The sequence below is a fragment of the Oreochromis aureus genome, linkage group 3 (assembly GCF_013358895.1).
Source record: "Oreochromis aureus strain Israel breed Guangdong linkage group 3, ZZ_aureus, whole genome shotgun sequence".
NCBI lineage: Eukaryota > Metazoa > Chordata > Actinopteri > Cichliformes > Cichlidae > Oreochromis > Oreochromis aureus.
This window is the reverse complement of record NC_052944.1, coordinates 48,675,149-48,688,281: the sequence shown is the minus strand read 5'-3', so window position 1 is coordinate 48,688,281 and position 13,133 is coordinate 48,675,149. Positions and strand designations below refer to the sequence as shown.

The 13,133-nt window shown below is 41.0% G+C and overlaps 1 protein-coding gene across 1 annotated transcript; it reads left to right on the top strand.

Moving 5' to 3' along the window:
• Nucleotides 1-1,847: 1,847 nt before the first annotated feature.
• LOC116319349 lies at nucleotides 1,848-5,174 on the top strand. Its single transcript, XM_039599323.1, has 6 exons — nucleotides 1,848-2,074; nucleotides 2,192-2,402; nucleotides 2,519-2,652; nucleotides 2,759-2,924; nucleotides 3,104-3,397; nucleotides 4,017-5,174. Exons 2-6 carry the CDS (start codon nucleotides 2,293-2,295, stop codon nucleotides 4,852-4,854), a joined length of 1,542 nt encoding a protein of 513 aa, XP_039455257.1. The 5' UTR covers nucleotides 1,848-2,074; nucleotides 2,192-2,292; the 3' UTR covers nucleotides 4,855-5,174.
• Nucleotides 5,175-13,133: the final 7,959 nt, after the last annotated feature.

Genomic DNA, 13,133 nt, shown 5'->3' with positions numbered 1-13,133 from the left:
AATAACAAAATGCAAAGATTGGTGACAGCGCTTGGAGCCATAAGGCAACAAAAAACTGAGAAATAAACAAGGCTCTGCCTGTGAATCACTCTTTGCCTCTCTTCCTCCTTCCATCCCCTCATTTCATCTGTCACTCTCCACTTGCTGTCCATCTGAGAACAAGGCACAAACTGCTATCGCAATAAACTATTATTTAATTATCCACACTTAACAACTCTTACACTTAATCTATAATAAAACGATGACAGAAAAATGTTATAGAAGCAAAACATTTCAGTTGTGCTTATTATTATTTTTATACTGGAATACCTCTCCAACAACTGGTACATGTGTTAATGTTACCTGTGCTCTTTGTAATCCAGCTGCTGAGGGATCCACTGCCTTTAGTAACCTCACACAGCTCCTACTCTTTCCTCCTCATGTCCTTACCAGCCATGTCTGGACAATGTTATATCATGAGTACTAATTTAAAAAAAATCCATATAAATAAAACACACACATGCACGCACAGGGACATTTTAGACCTTCAGAATACTGTATATAATATGGGCATCATGGAGCTGATCCAGAATCCTTCCCTTATTATTTATTACTAGAGCTACAATAATAAAGCAATGAGGGGAAAAAAGTAATAAATATGAAATAATGTCTTTATGATGATTCCATTTGTTTCACTATCCACTCTGTGCAGGCAGAAAGCTTATTACATTTTTAAACTGTAGAGATACAATAATTTTACTGCTGTAAAATCAGCATTTTAAAATATAAATCTAATATAATCTGTGTCTTAATGTATGTTCTTTAAAATACAACGTATGTTTTTTAAAATATTATAATTATAATAATCCATAATTATGTGGACATGCATATTAGATCGTTTTTAGTGAAATATAAGCCGTCCAGAAAGGCAGGAAAAGCCCTGTAACTTACTTTAAAACTAAATATGTTCCCTAAAACCGTGGACAGAGCTACAGACCCATGACAGCATTACCCAGTCAGCCAGCAGCTATGACCAGCACTACTTGTGCAGTTAATAAAAGGACAGGTTTGTCGCGCTGTTACACCCACAGCACGCTCATTTGTTTCAGTTCGTCAGTTGCCACAAGACTATGGCAAGCCATTAGTGCCAAAATTCGCCACTTTTCTAACCCGTTTGATTAAGAAACGGCGTAAAAAACGCCGTTTAATTATTCAAAACGCCGAAAAAAACGGCGTTCTGTTTCGACAAACGCCGTTTTTCCGACTCTCACATGGCGCCCTGAACGCACCATCCGGTGACGTAAAAGCGGCGTTCAAAGACACACGGAAACGCCGTTTTTACGCCACTCGGCAGAAAACGCCGTTCAAAGATGCATAAAACGCGCGTTTTTGCGGCGTTCTGTGCCAGCTGTAACGGCGTTTAAAACGGCGTTTATTGAAATTATGCAGGGCACTCCCCATGGTTCCCTCATCCAATTACTTTCAACTCATTTCACCCAATCAAAGAAGAGGAAGTGCAGACCACACTAATGCATCACCGATTCACCTTGCTGCTAAGTGATTGCCTATTCAGTACCAGTGCTTGTCACAGTATTGACTTGTATTATAATCCCACTATGCATTTTGATGTGTTTAAGGCATGATCAAGCAAACAGTTTGTAAACTCTGTGCTGTTATGATAAATGACATTGGACAAAGACAAGCAAAGAAAACTGATGAATACAAAAACAATCTTAGCCGTACAAGACAAGTATAGCTTGAGTTGGGCTGTTACAAGTTTAATTCATAACAGTTACATTGCCTCACCCCTGCCATCAAAAACTTCAGTGGCTTCAAGTGTAGGCATAGCCTCTACAGGCACTGCAAGAGAGGGAGAGCAGAGTCAGGAGGGTCTTGGAAGAAGTTCAGAAAAGATCCAAATAGGCAGTCTGAACAGTCTTACTTGTTTGCAGGTGGAGTAATGCACGAATGGATAAAAAAGAGTGAGAGGTTATCAGCTGTTGAGGAGTAAATGGAGATCCGTGTCCAGGGGAGTGAGGCTATTGCGAGTGTGAAAGGTTGTCCAGGAAGTAACTAAGAAGACATGAACAGAGAGGTAAGTACTAGAGCTATGAGCAATGTGAGGCCAATAACTAACATAGGTTAACAGATAATATGGCAAAGACTGGTTGTGAACGGTGGTCTTAAATACAGCTGGCTTGATTTGTCTCAGGTGGTGATCCTCAGAGGAGCGATGAAGTAGAGCAGCCAGCACCCCGAGTAGAGCAGGCACTGTGGAAAAATAGTTGTGACTCAACCAGACCATTACAAAGTATGGCCTGGAGGATTTTCATCTCAAGGTGCAAGAACATTCTTAATGACAGTACACGGCAGCTGCTGATGGACGATGTTGGGCCAGATGTGCTACAGTTAGCGTTAAGGAGGTATGATCAAAGCAAGATCGAAAACATTTAACATTTAAACTTGCATAAAATGTTTAAGGGGAAAATGGCCTGAAAATATAACATGAATTAAGAAGTAATTTTTTGATATCTTTGAGGTTGGAGACAGTGCAGAGAAGCCTTCGGTGGGCAAGAGGAAGACTGATCAATGTAACTGCGGCAGATCAACTTCTGCGTGACTTGGCTGAATTGATTCAGGAGGTCGAACTGTCTACTCAGCATGGCCAACAAGGTAAGCACATATTGTGTCGATTCCTTGACTCATCAAAAGTGTGAAATAAATTATGACTCTGTCTTAACCTATTTTCCAAATACACCAAACGCTTATATATTTTCAGGCTCTTTTGGACACCAGGCACCAGTGGTTTTCAGCAGAGGTAGAGGTAGATCCCTTTACCGTATCACTCGGGAACAGCTTTCATTCCTGAAGTCATGTGGATTCACTGCACCTCAGATGGCTGATATTTTGAATGTTTCACTTCGTACAATTCGAAGACGTCTGCGGTCAGTGACTTTTCAAACCAGTGTGATTTTCAGTTCTTTGTGACACACACTCACTGTTTATTCAAATTAAATGGTATTGTGAAATTGTAAAAATTAGTATATTTGAATGTGCAACACTAGTAATGAAGTGTGTTGTTATGGTAGTGATAAATTACTCATGTTTTTTTGTCTGATTTCAGACAGTATCATTTCACCCATGCATCAATGTATGCGGAACTGACTGACAGTGCCTTGGATGAATATGTGCAGGACATTGTCGCTGGCAATGAACAAATTGGTCCTGATGCTGTCAGAGCCTCCCTGCGAGTACGTGGACTATGTGTACGGCGAAGGAGGGTTCGAGCAAGCATGTTACAGATAAATCCTGGAGCAGCTGCCCTTAGAGCAGTTTTGCGGAGACCAGAACGAAGAACATATCAGGTTGCAGGTCCAAACTCATTGTGGCACATTGATGGAAATCACAAGCTGATAAGGTAACCAAACACACTGATTTGTTGAACACCTATTTTGACCAAAGTGAAATTCAGCATTACATCAAATTTAATTTTTGAACCGTAAGACACGTCCAATAGAGCCAGGCCCTGGGATGGGCAGTCCTCTAACACAACTGGTTATGTTTAAAGGGGAAGATGAGAGAACACAGACAGCGCAAGCAACATAAATGGTAAATGGCCTGCATTTGTATAGTGCTTTACTCAGTCCCTAAGGAACCCAAAGCGCTTTACACTACATTCAGTCATTCACCCATTCACACACACATTCACACACTGGCAATGGCAAGCTACATTGTAGCCACAGCTGCACTGACAGAGGCGAGGCTGCAGGACACTGGCGCCACCGGGCCCTCTGACCACCACCAGTAGGCAAACATGGGGTTAGTATCTTGCCCAAGGATATTTGGCATGCAGCCAGGAGGCAGCCTGGGATCGTGGCTGACCTGCTCTGCCACCTGAGCTACAGCCACCCTACATAAAGAGAAAAATTCAAACTTGACATGCAATAGTGCCATGTAAATCAATTAAGAGTGTGTTTTCCATTGTTTCAATAACAAAGCAAAAATAATATTTTTCTTCTTATGGACCACGGTTTTAGGTGGAGGATAGTCATTGATGGATACAGTCGTCTTGTGGTCTTCCTTCATGCCTCAAACAACAACCGTAGCAGTACTGTTTTATCAAGTTTCATCAGAGCCGTGGTATCCTATGGTGTACCCTCGAGGGTCCGGACAGACAGAGGAGGGGAAAACAATGCTGTCTGCCTGATGATGAACATTTTCAGAGGCTTTGATCGTGGAAGTGCCCTAAGAGGAAGGAGTACCCATAATCAGAGAATTGAGAGGCTCTGGGGTGATCTGTGGCGAGGAATGACCAATGTCTACTGTGACTTATTTCACCACCTGGAGGAGGAAGGCATCATTGACATTGACAATGAAATGCACCTTTGGGCTCTCCATTACATCTATCTCCCAAGGATCAACAGAGATTTGAAAGACTTCACTCAACAGTGGAACAATCATGGCTTGCGGACAGAGAGACACTTGAGCCCATTACAGATTTTTGTCCGAGGCAGCCTCCAGCAACAGGGCCGAGCCTCAACTGCCATGCAGGACATCTTTCAGACCAGAGAAGCTGCTGCTGCTGGGACTATTGGTGGGACAGCTGATGGTAGTGTGACAGCCACTGAGAGTGAGACGACTGCTGCTCAGGGCTTAGGTACTGATTCTGGTGGTGGTGCTCATGGTACAGATGAGCTGGGATTGCTGGTCAACTGGCCTGAGAGGATTACTGTGCCAGACATTGAATTTACTCTGGACGGACCAATGATGGAGCAAGTGGTAGAACTATTTAATCCACTGAGTGGCACCAGAGGGAGTCATGGTATTGAACTCATCACTGGCTTAATATACTTTCTGGACTCCACATATCACTGAGACAGTTCAATTAATGACTGAAACATAATAGCAGCAAGTGGAAAGACTTCAAAATATCTAGGTGACTGGATACATATAATGTGAAAAGTTATAATACGTGTTTACTATGTACCAACTGAGTAGTGGAGATGCAAGAACGAGCTGTGTGACACTGACAATAAAAAATGTTGAGTGATTTTTTAAAGTGTATAAGATGGAAATTGTGAAGTGGAAGGTTTACAATTGAAACTGAATCTCGATAAAGTCAACTTGATTAATCTAAGTTACAGCTGTTGATATTGATAAATACAACTATAAAGCAGTGACAGTAAATAATTAAATGAAGAAAAAACTGTATAGTAGGTATTGAAGTGGCTCAGTATAGTGTAGTAGATATAAAGTGGTTTAGCGTGTGTTTGATGTTGTGACAGTTCACAGCGAGCAGATTATGTTTTGCTTTGTACAGATTATGCTTTGTACAAACATAGTTCTGAAAATACTGGACTCCAGTGTAAAATGTGAATAAAAAAAGAGCATTCAGTGATTTGCAAATGTCAAAGGCAAAGTTTATTCACAGTAGAACATAGAAAACATGTCAAATGTTTACACCAAGACTATGTCGTTAAAAATGAGTCCATTTTAATTTGATGGCAGCAATATGTTTCAAAACAGTTGGGATGGGGCAAGAGAAGGCTGGAAAAAGTGGTACTAAAAAGAAGCAGCTGCAGGGATATTTTTTAAAAGTAACAGGTCAGTTACATGATTAGATATTAAAAGAGCATCTTAGAGAAGCAGAGTTGCTCGGGAGGAAAAATGGGCAGAGGGTTGATCAATCTGCAAAAAAACTTCATTAACAAATTGTGCAACAATTTCAGAATAATGTTCCCAAGTGTAAAGTTGCAAAGACTTAAAATATTCCATCCTCTAGAGGCATAAAAATATATTTTATCAAAAGATTCAGTGACTGGAGAAATCTCTTTGCAGAAACAATGAGGCTAAAAGCCATGATGTCAGTGATCTTCAAACGCTCATAGGAAAGTTATCATCATGGAGCATTAAACAGACACGATTCTGACATGGAAATCAGTGCATTTCCTGTATCCTTTGGGGCAACAGACCTGAGTCACATTTTTAGAGAGGTGCCTGGTGAGGTGGATTGACAGGAATATCCATGATGCATGGCAGTTTGTTCACTCACTTCCTCTCCACCACAGCTTCCGGAGCACAGAGCGTGCTCTCCTGATCCAAGAAGAACACATCAAAGTGCACTGCACTCACCTGAACTGACAGAACACCTGTCATTAACATTTTGGTGCACACACAAGCTTGCTCACAAAAAACAGCCTGCCCATCCACTTCTTGTGTACAGCCTCTGTTTTGATCTTCCAGTTCAGCAAATGTATAAATGTGGGTGTCCAGGTATTTGTACTCCTCCACCACATCATATCAGCGGGTTCAGTATCTTATACTTATGTCGAGATAATCCACACTGCAGCCGATTTGTATCTACAGTTACCAGAAAGAAGCCATAACCAAGTTACATGGATTCTTTTTTTTTTTTATTACTTCATGTCATACAGGTAAACTAGTTATGTTATGTGCAACGCTGTCATGTGCCACTCTCTGGTGTTATGTTTCAAATTCGTGTAAGACATCCAGAGTACTCTGATGACATTGACAAGGACATCTCCAGTTTACATGGGAAACAATTATTTCATGTTGTTGAGATTACTTATTTACATCACTTTTCAGAAAACGTACATACAGGTCTGATTCAAAACTGCATATCTATTTTTAATGCATGTTGAAGGGGCAAAATATTCCTGAGATACTGTTAACATTATTAAATTTGAAGGCTATTATACAGTGGTATTACTTTAAACTGAGTAAAAAAGTATTTTGATAAAAGTTAAGGTCTCCGTTTGTTTCAGAAAAAGCATTCTGTCATTTGTTTGCTTTTATTATTTATTTATATGCCCTCCACGGACCATCCCTGCACTGCGTGGGTGATTGGTGGCTCCGTGCACACTAAGGGCTGCGCACAGGGACAAGGCGCACTAGGTTACAATCAGATCTTCCCTGGGCAGCTAGAGGTGATGAACTGTATGCCACTTTTTCATTGGCTTACATTAAGTACAATGTTTTATTGCCTATGGTGAGGCAGGTCACATACTGGGTGAAGGTGGGCAGTGTGGAGTCCAGCGAGACATGATTAAATTCCCATGATATTCGAAGAAGAGCTCTCGGAGATTGCGTTTGCAGTCTGCGGACCACAGAGAGTCACAGGCTGCCTCCACGGATGCTAACGGCTAATAGCTCAATTACTCTGTTGCAGAGTTGTTCTTTCACAGCAATGTGCCCAGGGATACCACAACCGTCTTTAACAAACACTGCCAGCCCCCCTCCTTTCCTCTCATCGCTGTCTCTCGTCCTATCCGGCCGCAGCAGCTGGAAGCCGGGCAGCCTACTCACAGCGGGCAGTGTCGGGGTACTGCCAGTGTGACCGGGTTAGCGTCATTAGCTCCTCGATCATATCAGGGAGCGATCTCACATTTACAGTGATTACAGGAAGGAGAGATGGTGTGTAAGGTGTCCTTCTCGGGAGACATCACCCCCGTCTCTTCCCTCACTGGGGACGTAGGGTCTGTCTGCCGGTAGCGCAGCTGCAGGGCGCAGCGCTAACAGCTGATCCCTAACGTAAACAAAGGAGCCATGCGCCGAGTATCCAAATAGAGAGCTAGCTCTGCTCATTACCTGTTAGCTGCCATAACAGGTAACACAGTTAAGGTTTCATTAAAAAGTATTCTGTCGTTTGTTTGCTTGATCATGCTTTAAACACATCAAAATGCATAGTGGGATTATAATACAAGTCAATACTGTGACAAGCACTGGTACTGAATAGGCAATCACTTAGCAGCAAGGTGAATCGGTGATGCATTAGTGTGGTCTGCACTTCCTCTTCTTTGATTGGGTGAAGTGAGTTGAAAGTAATTGGAAGAGGGAACCATGGGGAGTGCCCTGCATAATTTTACAGCTGGCACAGAACGCCGTAAAAAACGCCGTTTTTATGCCTCTTTGAACGGCGTATTCTGCCGAGTGGCGTAAAAAACGGCGTTTCCGTGTGTCTTTGAACGCCGCTTTTTACGTCACTCGGATGGTGCGTTCAGGGCGCCATGTGAGAGTCGGAAAAAACGGCGTTTGTCGAAACAGAACGCCGTTTTTTTCGCCGTTTCTTAATCAAACGCGTTAGAAAAGTTGCGATTTATGGCACTGATGGCTTGCCATACAAGACAGCTTACCAACGTGTACGTGATAAGCTGATACTCCTGTGTGCTTTAGACTACAGTGTGCGCTGTACACCTACTTACTGGTTTTGTCGCATCAGTCTGTGTCTCTGAGGTAATTTGTGTTTCTCCTACAGCTCCGGACCGCTAAAAATGCGCGTGCTCTTTATGAGCTCGTTCCCGGCTCGTAACCAGCGCGTTCTGCCGTCAAGGGCGATCATTGGTTAATAGTGATCATGTGACTGATGCAAGCCAGATCCTTTTATTTAGCAAAACTGTGATTAATAGTTAAATATTATTGTTGAGGGGCACAGACAGGACTCCGCACGCACACACACATTAAAAAAAAAAAAAAAAAAAATTTTTTAAAAAGTTGCCTCAACAAAAGGACACTCTGGGCACCCATCAGGAAAGGGGCGGGTGCTCAAGCCCCTCCAGCCCACCCCCTCTGCACGTGCCTGACAGTTACCTACAAAAAAGGATGTCGAAGCAATAATATACTGCTGCTCTATCTGTGGCTTCAGTCTCGGGGACCAGCTGTTGTGTTTTGGTAGCCATTTAATTCATTGACAGGTTTAAAAAAAGAAAAAAGAAAAATGGGGGTTTTGATTTTCATGAACAAGAAGTTCTCGTGACTCATGGAGAGGTGCTTCTGACCGGCCAATCAGCGGCATTCAGCCTGACGACATCACATTTTAGTACCTGCTCGGATTGCTTAGAAACCCCGCCAGCAGGTACGAAAAAAGTACTTGGTACCAGGTACTATGACCTAATGGAAAACCCCGAAAATCGTGGGGAACCATGCCGAGTCGATCCGAGTAGATACTAATGGAAAAGGACCTTAATGACACCTGGGAAAAACTGTGCAGGTGCTTTGAGTTTAGTAGATGAGTTATATGTGACACTCAGTTTATTGACTTGATCCTGCACTTGTGCCGTGATTGTCACGTGTCTGAAATGTCTGGCACGTGGCTAGTGATCACTTGTCTGCAAAACCTGAATAGTAGTCCACGGGAAAACATCACTGTCTTGATCTCTAAACACTTTCCTAACAAAGATATAAATAAAAACTATGAATTTTACAGATTTATGATCCATTTTAATTATTATCCAATAAAGCCACTGTGTGAGAGGTAAAGAAAAAGAAATCGTTTATCATTAAAGGTAAATGCAACATATGTTAAATTAACTATCACATGTATAAATCTTACATTTTGCTGACTTGGAATTTTACAGTGTAACACAAGAAAAGTTCCAGTAGTATTAGTCATATTAATGTGGAATCATAACAATAAAGTCGGTTGACTTTTTTTCTAATGTCAGGTTAATCTTTCCTACATTTTAAATTACCCGCCACTCAGCTTGAGAGAAGCAGGGATTTGTTGCAGTTGGCCTGTAAGGCGGGGTTAGGAAATGTGTGCTCACATACTCTGCCCTTCTGGCAGCTATAGATGAACATGTCACAGTAATGGGTCTGTGACCCAGTGTTTTGTTTTTTTGATTAATTTATATTCTTTGATTTGGTGTTATTCATGTTTGTATTTCTTTTTTCTTAGTTATTTTCTGTTGTTTCTAGGATTTAGATTTTGTTTCTATGTCTCCCCTGTATTTCACATCTCAGTCTCCCTGTCTTGCTGTGTGTGATTACTCCCAGATGTGCTTTAAGCCCTTCCTCTTCCTCTGTTTGTTGCTGGATTGTCTGCATTTCACCAGGTTTCACAGGTTCTTTATACTCGTTTCCTCTATATTTAGGTTGTGTCTGTTTAATCAGTGTCTTCCTGCGCTGTTGTTTGTGTTTGTTCTGCCCATAAATAAAAGGCACATTTTCAGTTCAGTCCCGTCGCCAGTGCCACAAAACATTGATTAGTGCATCTGATAGCACAGTGGCTATCTGACATTTTGGCGACGTTAAAATCCAAGATGTTCAAAAGATGGCTGGAGGGCAAGGGACAACATACATATTTGCCCTCGGGGTCGGCGTGTCCCAGCTCTGATGTCACTTGAAAACTATGGATCGGCACAAGAAAAGCAAAAGCACAGATACTGAGTAAAAGACTAAGGAGACGAGAGCACTATTTACACACATGAAAGTAATCAAGTGAATTAGACATAGGAGTTTAATAAGACACAGGTGAAAGCAATAAGGATAATTACACAGGGGAAGTAAGATTGAATGAAAGACACATAACCATTTAGAATTATTACTAAAATTAAACATAAAACTACCGACAAATAGAGTTTAGGTGTACATATGCCCACGCAGCAGCATTACATGGAGGGAAACACAGGCGAAGACTAGGAAGCTCTTTTTTTTTTTTTTTGGTTACATCAAAGTGTTGCGAAACAGCACTGTTTTGCAACACTGGTTTGTTATCCACTATCTTTTGACCTCACTTGTTTACAGTTTTCCAACTCTGTCAATTGCCAGGGTCAATGCCCTGTCTAGCAGGTCGTAGGGCCAACAGGTAGATGCAGTTTTACATTGATAAAATAATAATTTGTAAATTGACTGGTACATCTGGTGCCAACTAGCAGGGTACCACTGTTAGGTGGTACTATTGCTACTATTAAACAGTTTAGCAGCAACATTAAAGTATGCATGAGTAAATGTATCATGATGGATAATAATGGATAGAATTATGAATAAGTACTTTTACTTTAGGTTTAAATATATTTTAGATTTAAATATATTTTGACTTTAAATTACTTATGCAGGAAGGTGAAAAGTCTTCAAGAAACTTAAAAGTCCAGTTGCTTCTCTTTCCAAGCTGCTTAGTTCGTCTGTGCGTTTCTCCTCTGGGTTGCACTACAGCAGCTTCCCCTACTGGACATAACAAGTTACTACACCCCTCAATTTTAACACTGTGGGAGAAGTAACAGGGTGGCTGAGCTTTAGGATTGGGAGTTCCATGAATTAAAGCCATAGAAAAGTATAAATAATATGTAGTATAAACCACCAAGATAAAATACCCCAAATAAACCAATAACTAATATTTATTTTGCCAATAAATCACATAAAATTCCCCATTTATTCCCAGACAGCATCAGTTATAAAATCAAGGAATATCTAAGCTGTAACTTGCAACCTATCAAACCAAAAGGTGAAAACGAATGGCACTGCATTGCAAATTGTTACACCCTATTTTAGGAACACTGCAATCAATTCACCCGTGAGCCAAGCACTGCAAAACAAGTCGGCTCTCAGTACTGCTTAGAATTAGTGCCATGTGTCACATGGAAGCGGCACGAACGAAAACAGAAGAGACCGATGCAAAACATAAACAAAGTTATCAATTTAAAAAAGTTACAGGTAATAAAAAAGTTCATTTTATTAAACTGTTTAAAAATAACTGTAAAAATGAAACAACCAAATAAATCTACAACACCAACCAATTTTCTCACGCAGAGTAGATCTAGGGCTTGATGAACTTGACCATAAAAACTTGCAGATACACCAAAAAATCCAAAACACACATTAAAATTGAACACCTATAATGCTAAATAATCTGATACTAAAAAGTAAGCAAATCTCTGACCACAAATCATACCCACTCACACCAGAGTGTATAAATGGTCTCCTGAAATTCCCACAAAGGAGACCTCCCCTCTCCTCACCCATCCACTTCCTTTTCAAAGGTCCTTTGCCAATGACACGACAGAAGGTATCAAAGTGCCAGGTGGCCCTTGTTGCAAATATATATTTGTGAATTCCTGCCACAAATATGCAAAATAGTGCATTATAATTTGTAATCTCTTGGTTTTGAACTCCACATTTCTAATCCTCTGATTCTAACCTGAGTGTTAAATCCAAGTTCAAACCAACCTTTAAACTTTAAAGGTCTGCCAGGTTTCTAAATCTCTAACTGGCCATCTCACACGAGTACAAACACACACAGAAACACATGCACACACACAGGCACTCACTCACAGAGGAACTAACATTACAACATTTTCTGAAGGTCAGCAAACGCGCCGTCCATCACAAGTCTTTCTGGGTCAAGTTCTTGTGTGTGTGTCACTGTGTTTGTGGGTATTTATGAAACTCTCTCTGTGCGCAAGTGTGCGGTTGGAACGTCAGTGTCAAGTTGAGGCCACGTGAAGAAATTTGAGGAATCTCAATGGTTTCTATATTTACTCACTGGCACCGGAACACCTCATTAGCCACAAGGTGGCAGGAGATTCCTGTGCTGCTATTCTGAGAGGAAAGTCCATCCAGGAGAATCTTTCCATGACAGCACTGTGTGTTGGGAAATCACAATGCTACATGAATATAATCAGAAAGGCCAGTTGTGTGTATTCAGGCTTGTGGTAGCAGAAAGAAATACAAACAAGACAACAACCAGCACACCATCAGATCGTATATGTCACTAACAGAGTAAACATAAGTATTTCTTGTAAAGCTTAATTACTTGTAAAGTAGAAATTCAAATCCCAGATTTTTTACTTATAACCAGGAAGTTTTAGATTATGCTTGCTGACGCTAACATTACCGTTTCAGTTACTAGCTGCACTGATCCTACACGATACTGAAAACCAAACCTGCCAAAAACAAGAAAAAAAACCCCTAATAAGTAATCTGCAGTGAAATGCAATAGAACTTATTAAAGAAATCATTGAAATACAGCTTTAAAGCGAAAAACATTTTTAAAAACCTGTTTTCAAATTCTGTAATTTAACATTTTAATCAATTTAGTATATTATTGTTTTTGTTTTTATGCATGCATAACATTGAATTTGGATTTGGATACATACAACAGCAGCCCACCATGAGATATGACAGAGCCATTAGACGGTGTTTTTGTCACGTCCAGCTGTGTGGCAGGCAAAGCAGGACCCAGAGACAAAGGGGTAAAGTTAAATAGGCAGCTTTAGTGCTGTAGCTTATAAACTCACCCCCCCCCCCCCCCACAATAAAACAGGAAGTAACAAACCACAAACACATGAAGTTGATGCTAGGACTGGGCGTAAACAGACATGAAAACATGACAAACCAGGGACACAGAAAGGGAACACAAA

What these genes read in the sequence shown, in the direction of transcription:
- LOC116319349 (XM_039599323.1), top strand. Translation starts at nt 2,293, where the DNA reads ATGGCCTGGAGGATTTTCATCTCAAGGTGCAAGAACATTCTTAATGAC. An exon ending in TACTCAGCATGGCCAACAAG is followed by an intron (nt 2,653 to 2,758) that starts GTAAGCACATAT and finishes ATATATTTTCAG; the next exon opens with GCTCTTTTGGACACCAGGCA. An exon ending in GGAAATCACAAGCTGATAAG is followed by an intron (nt 3,398 to 4,016) that starts GTAACCAAACAC and finishes CCACGGTTTTAG; the next exon opens with GTGGAGGATAGTCATTGATG.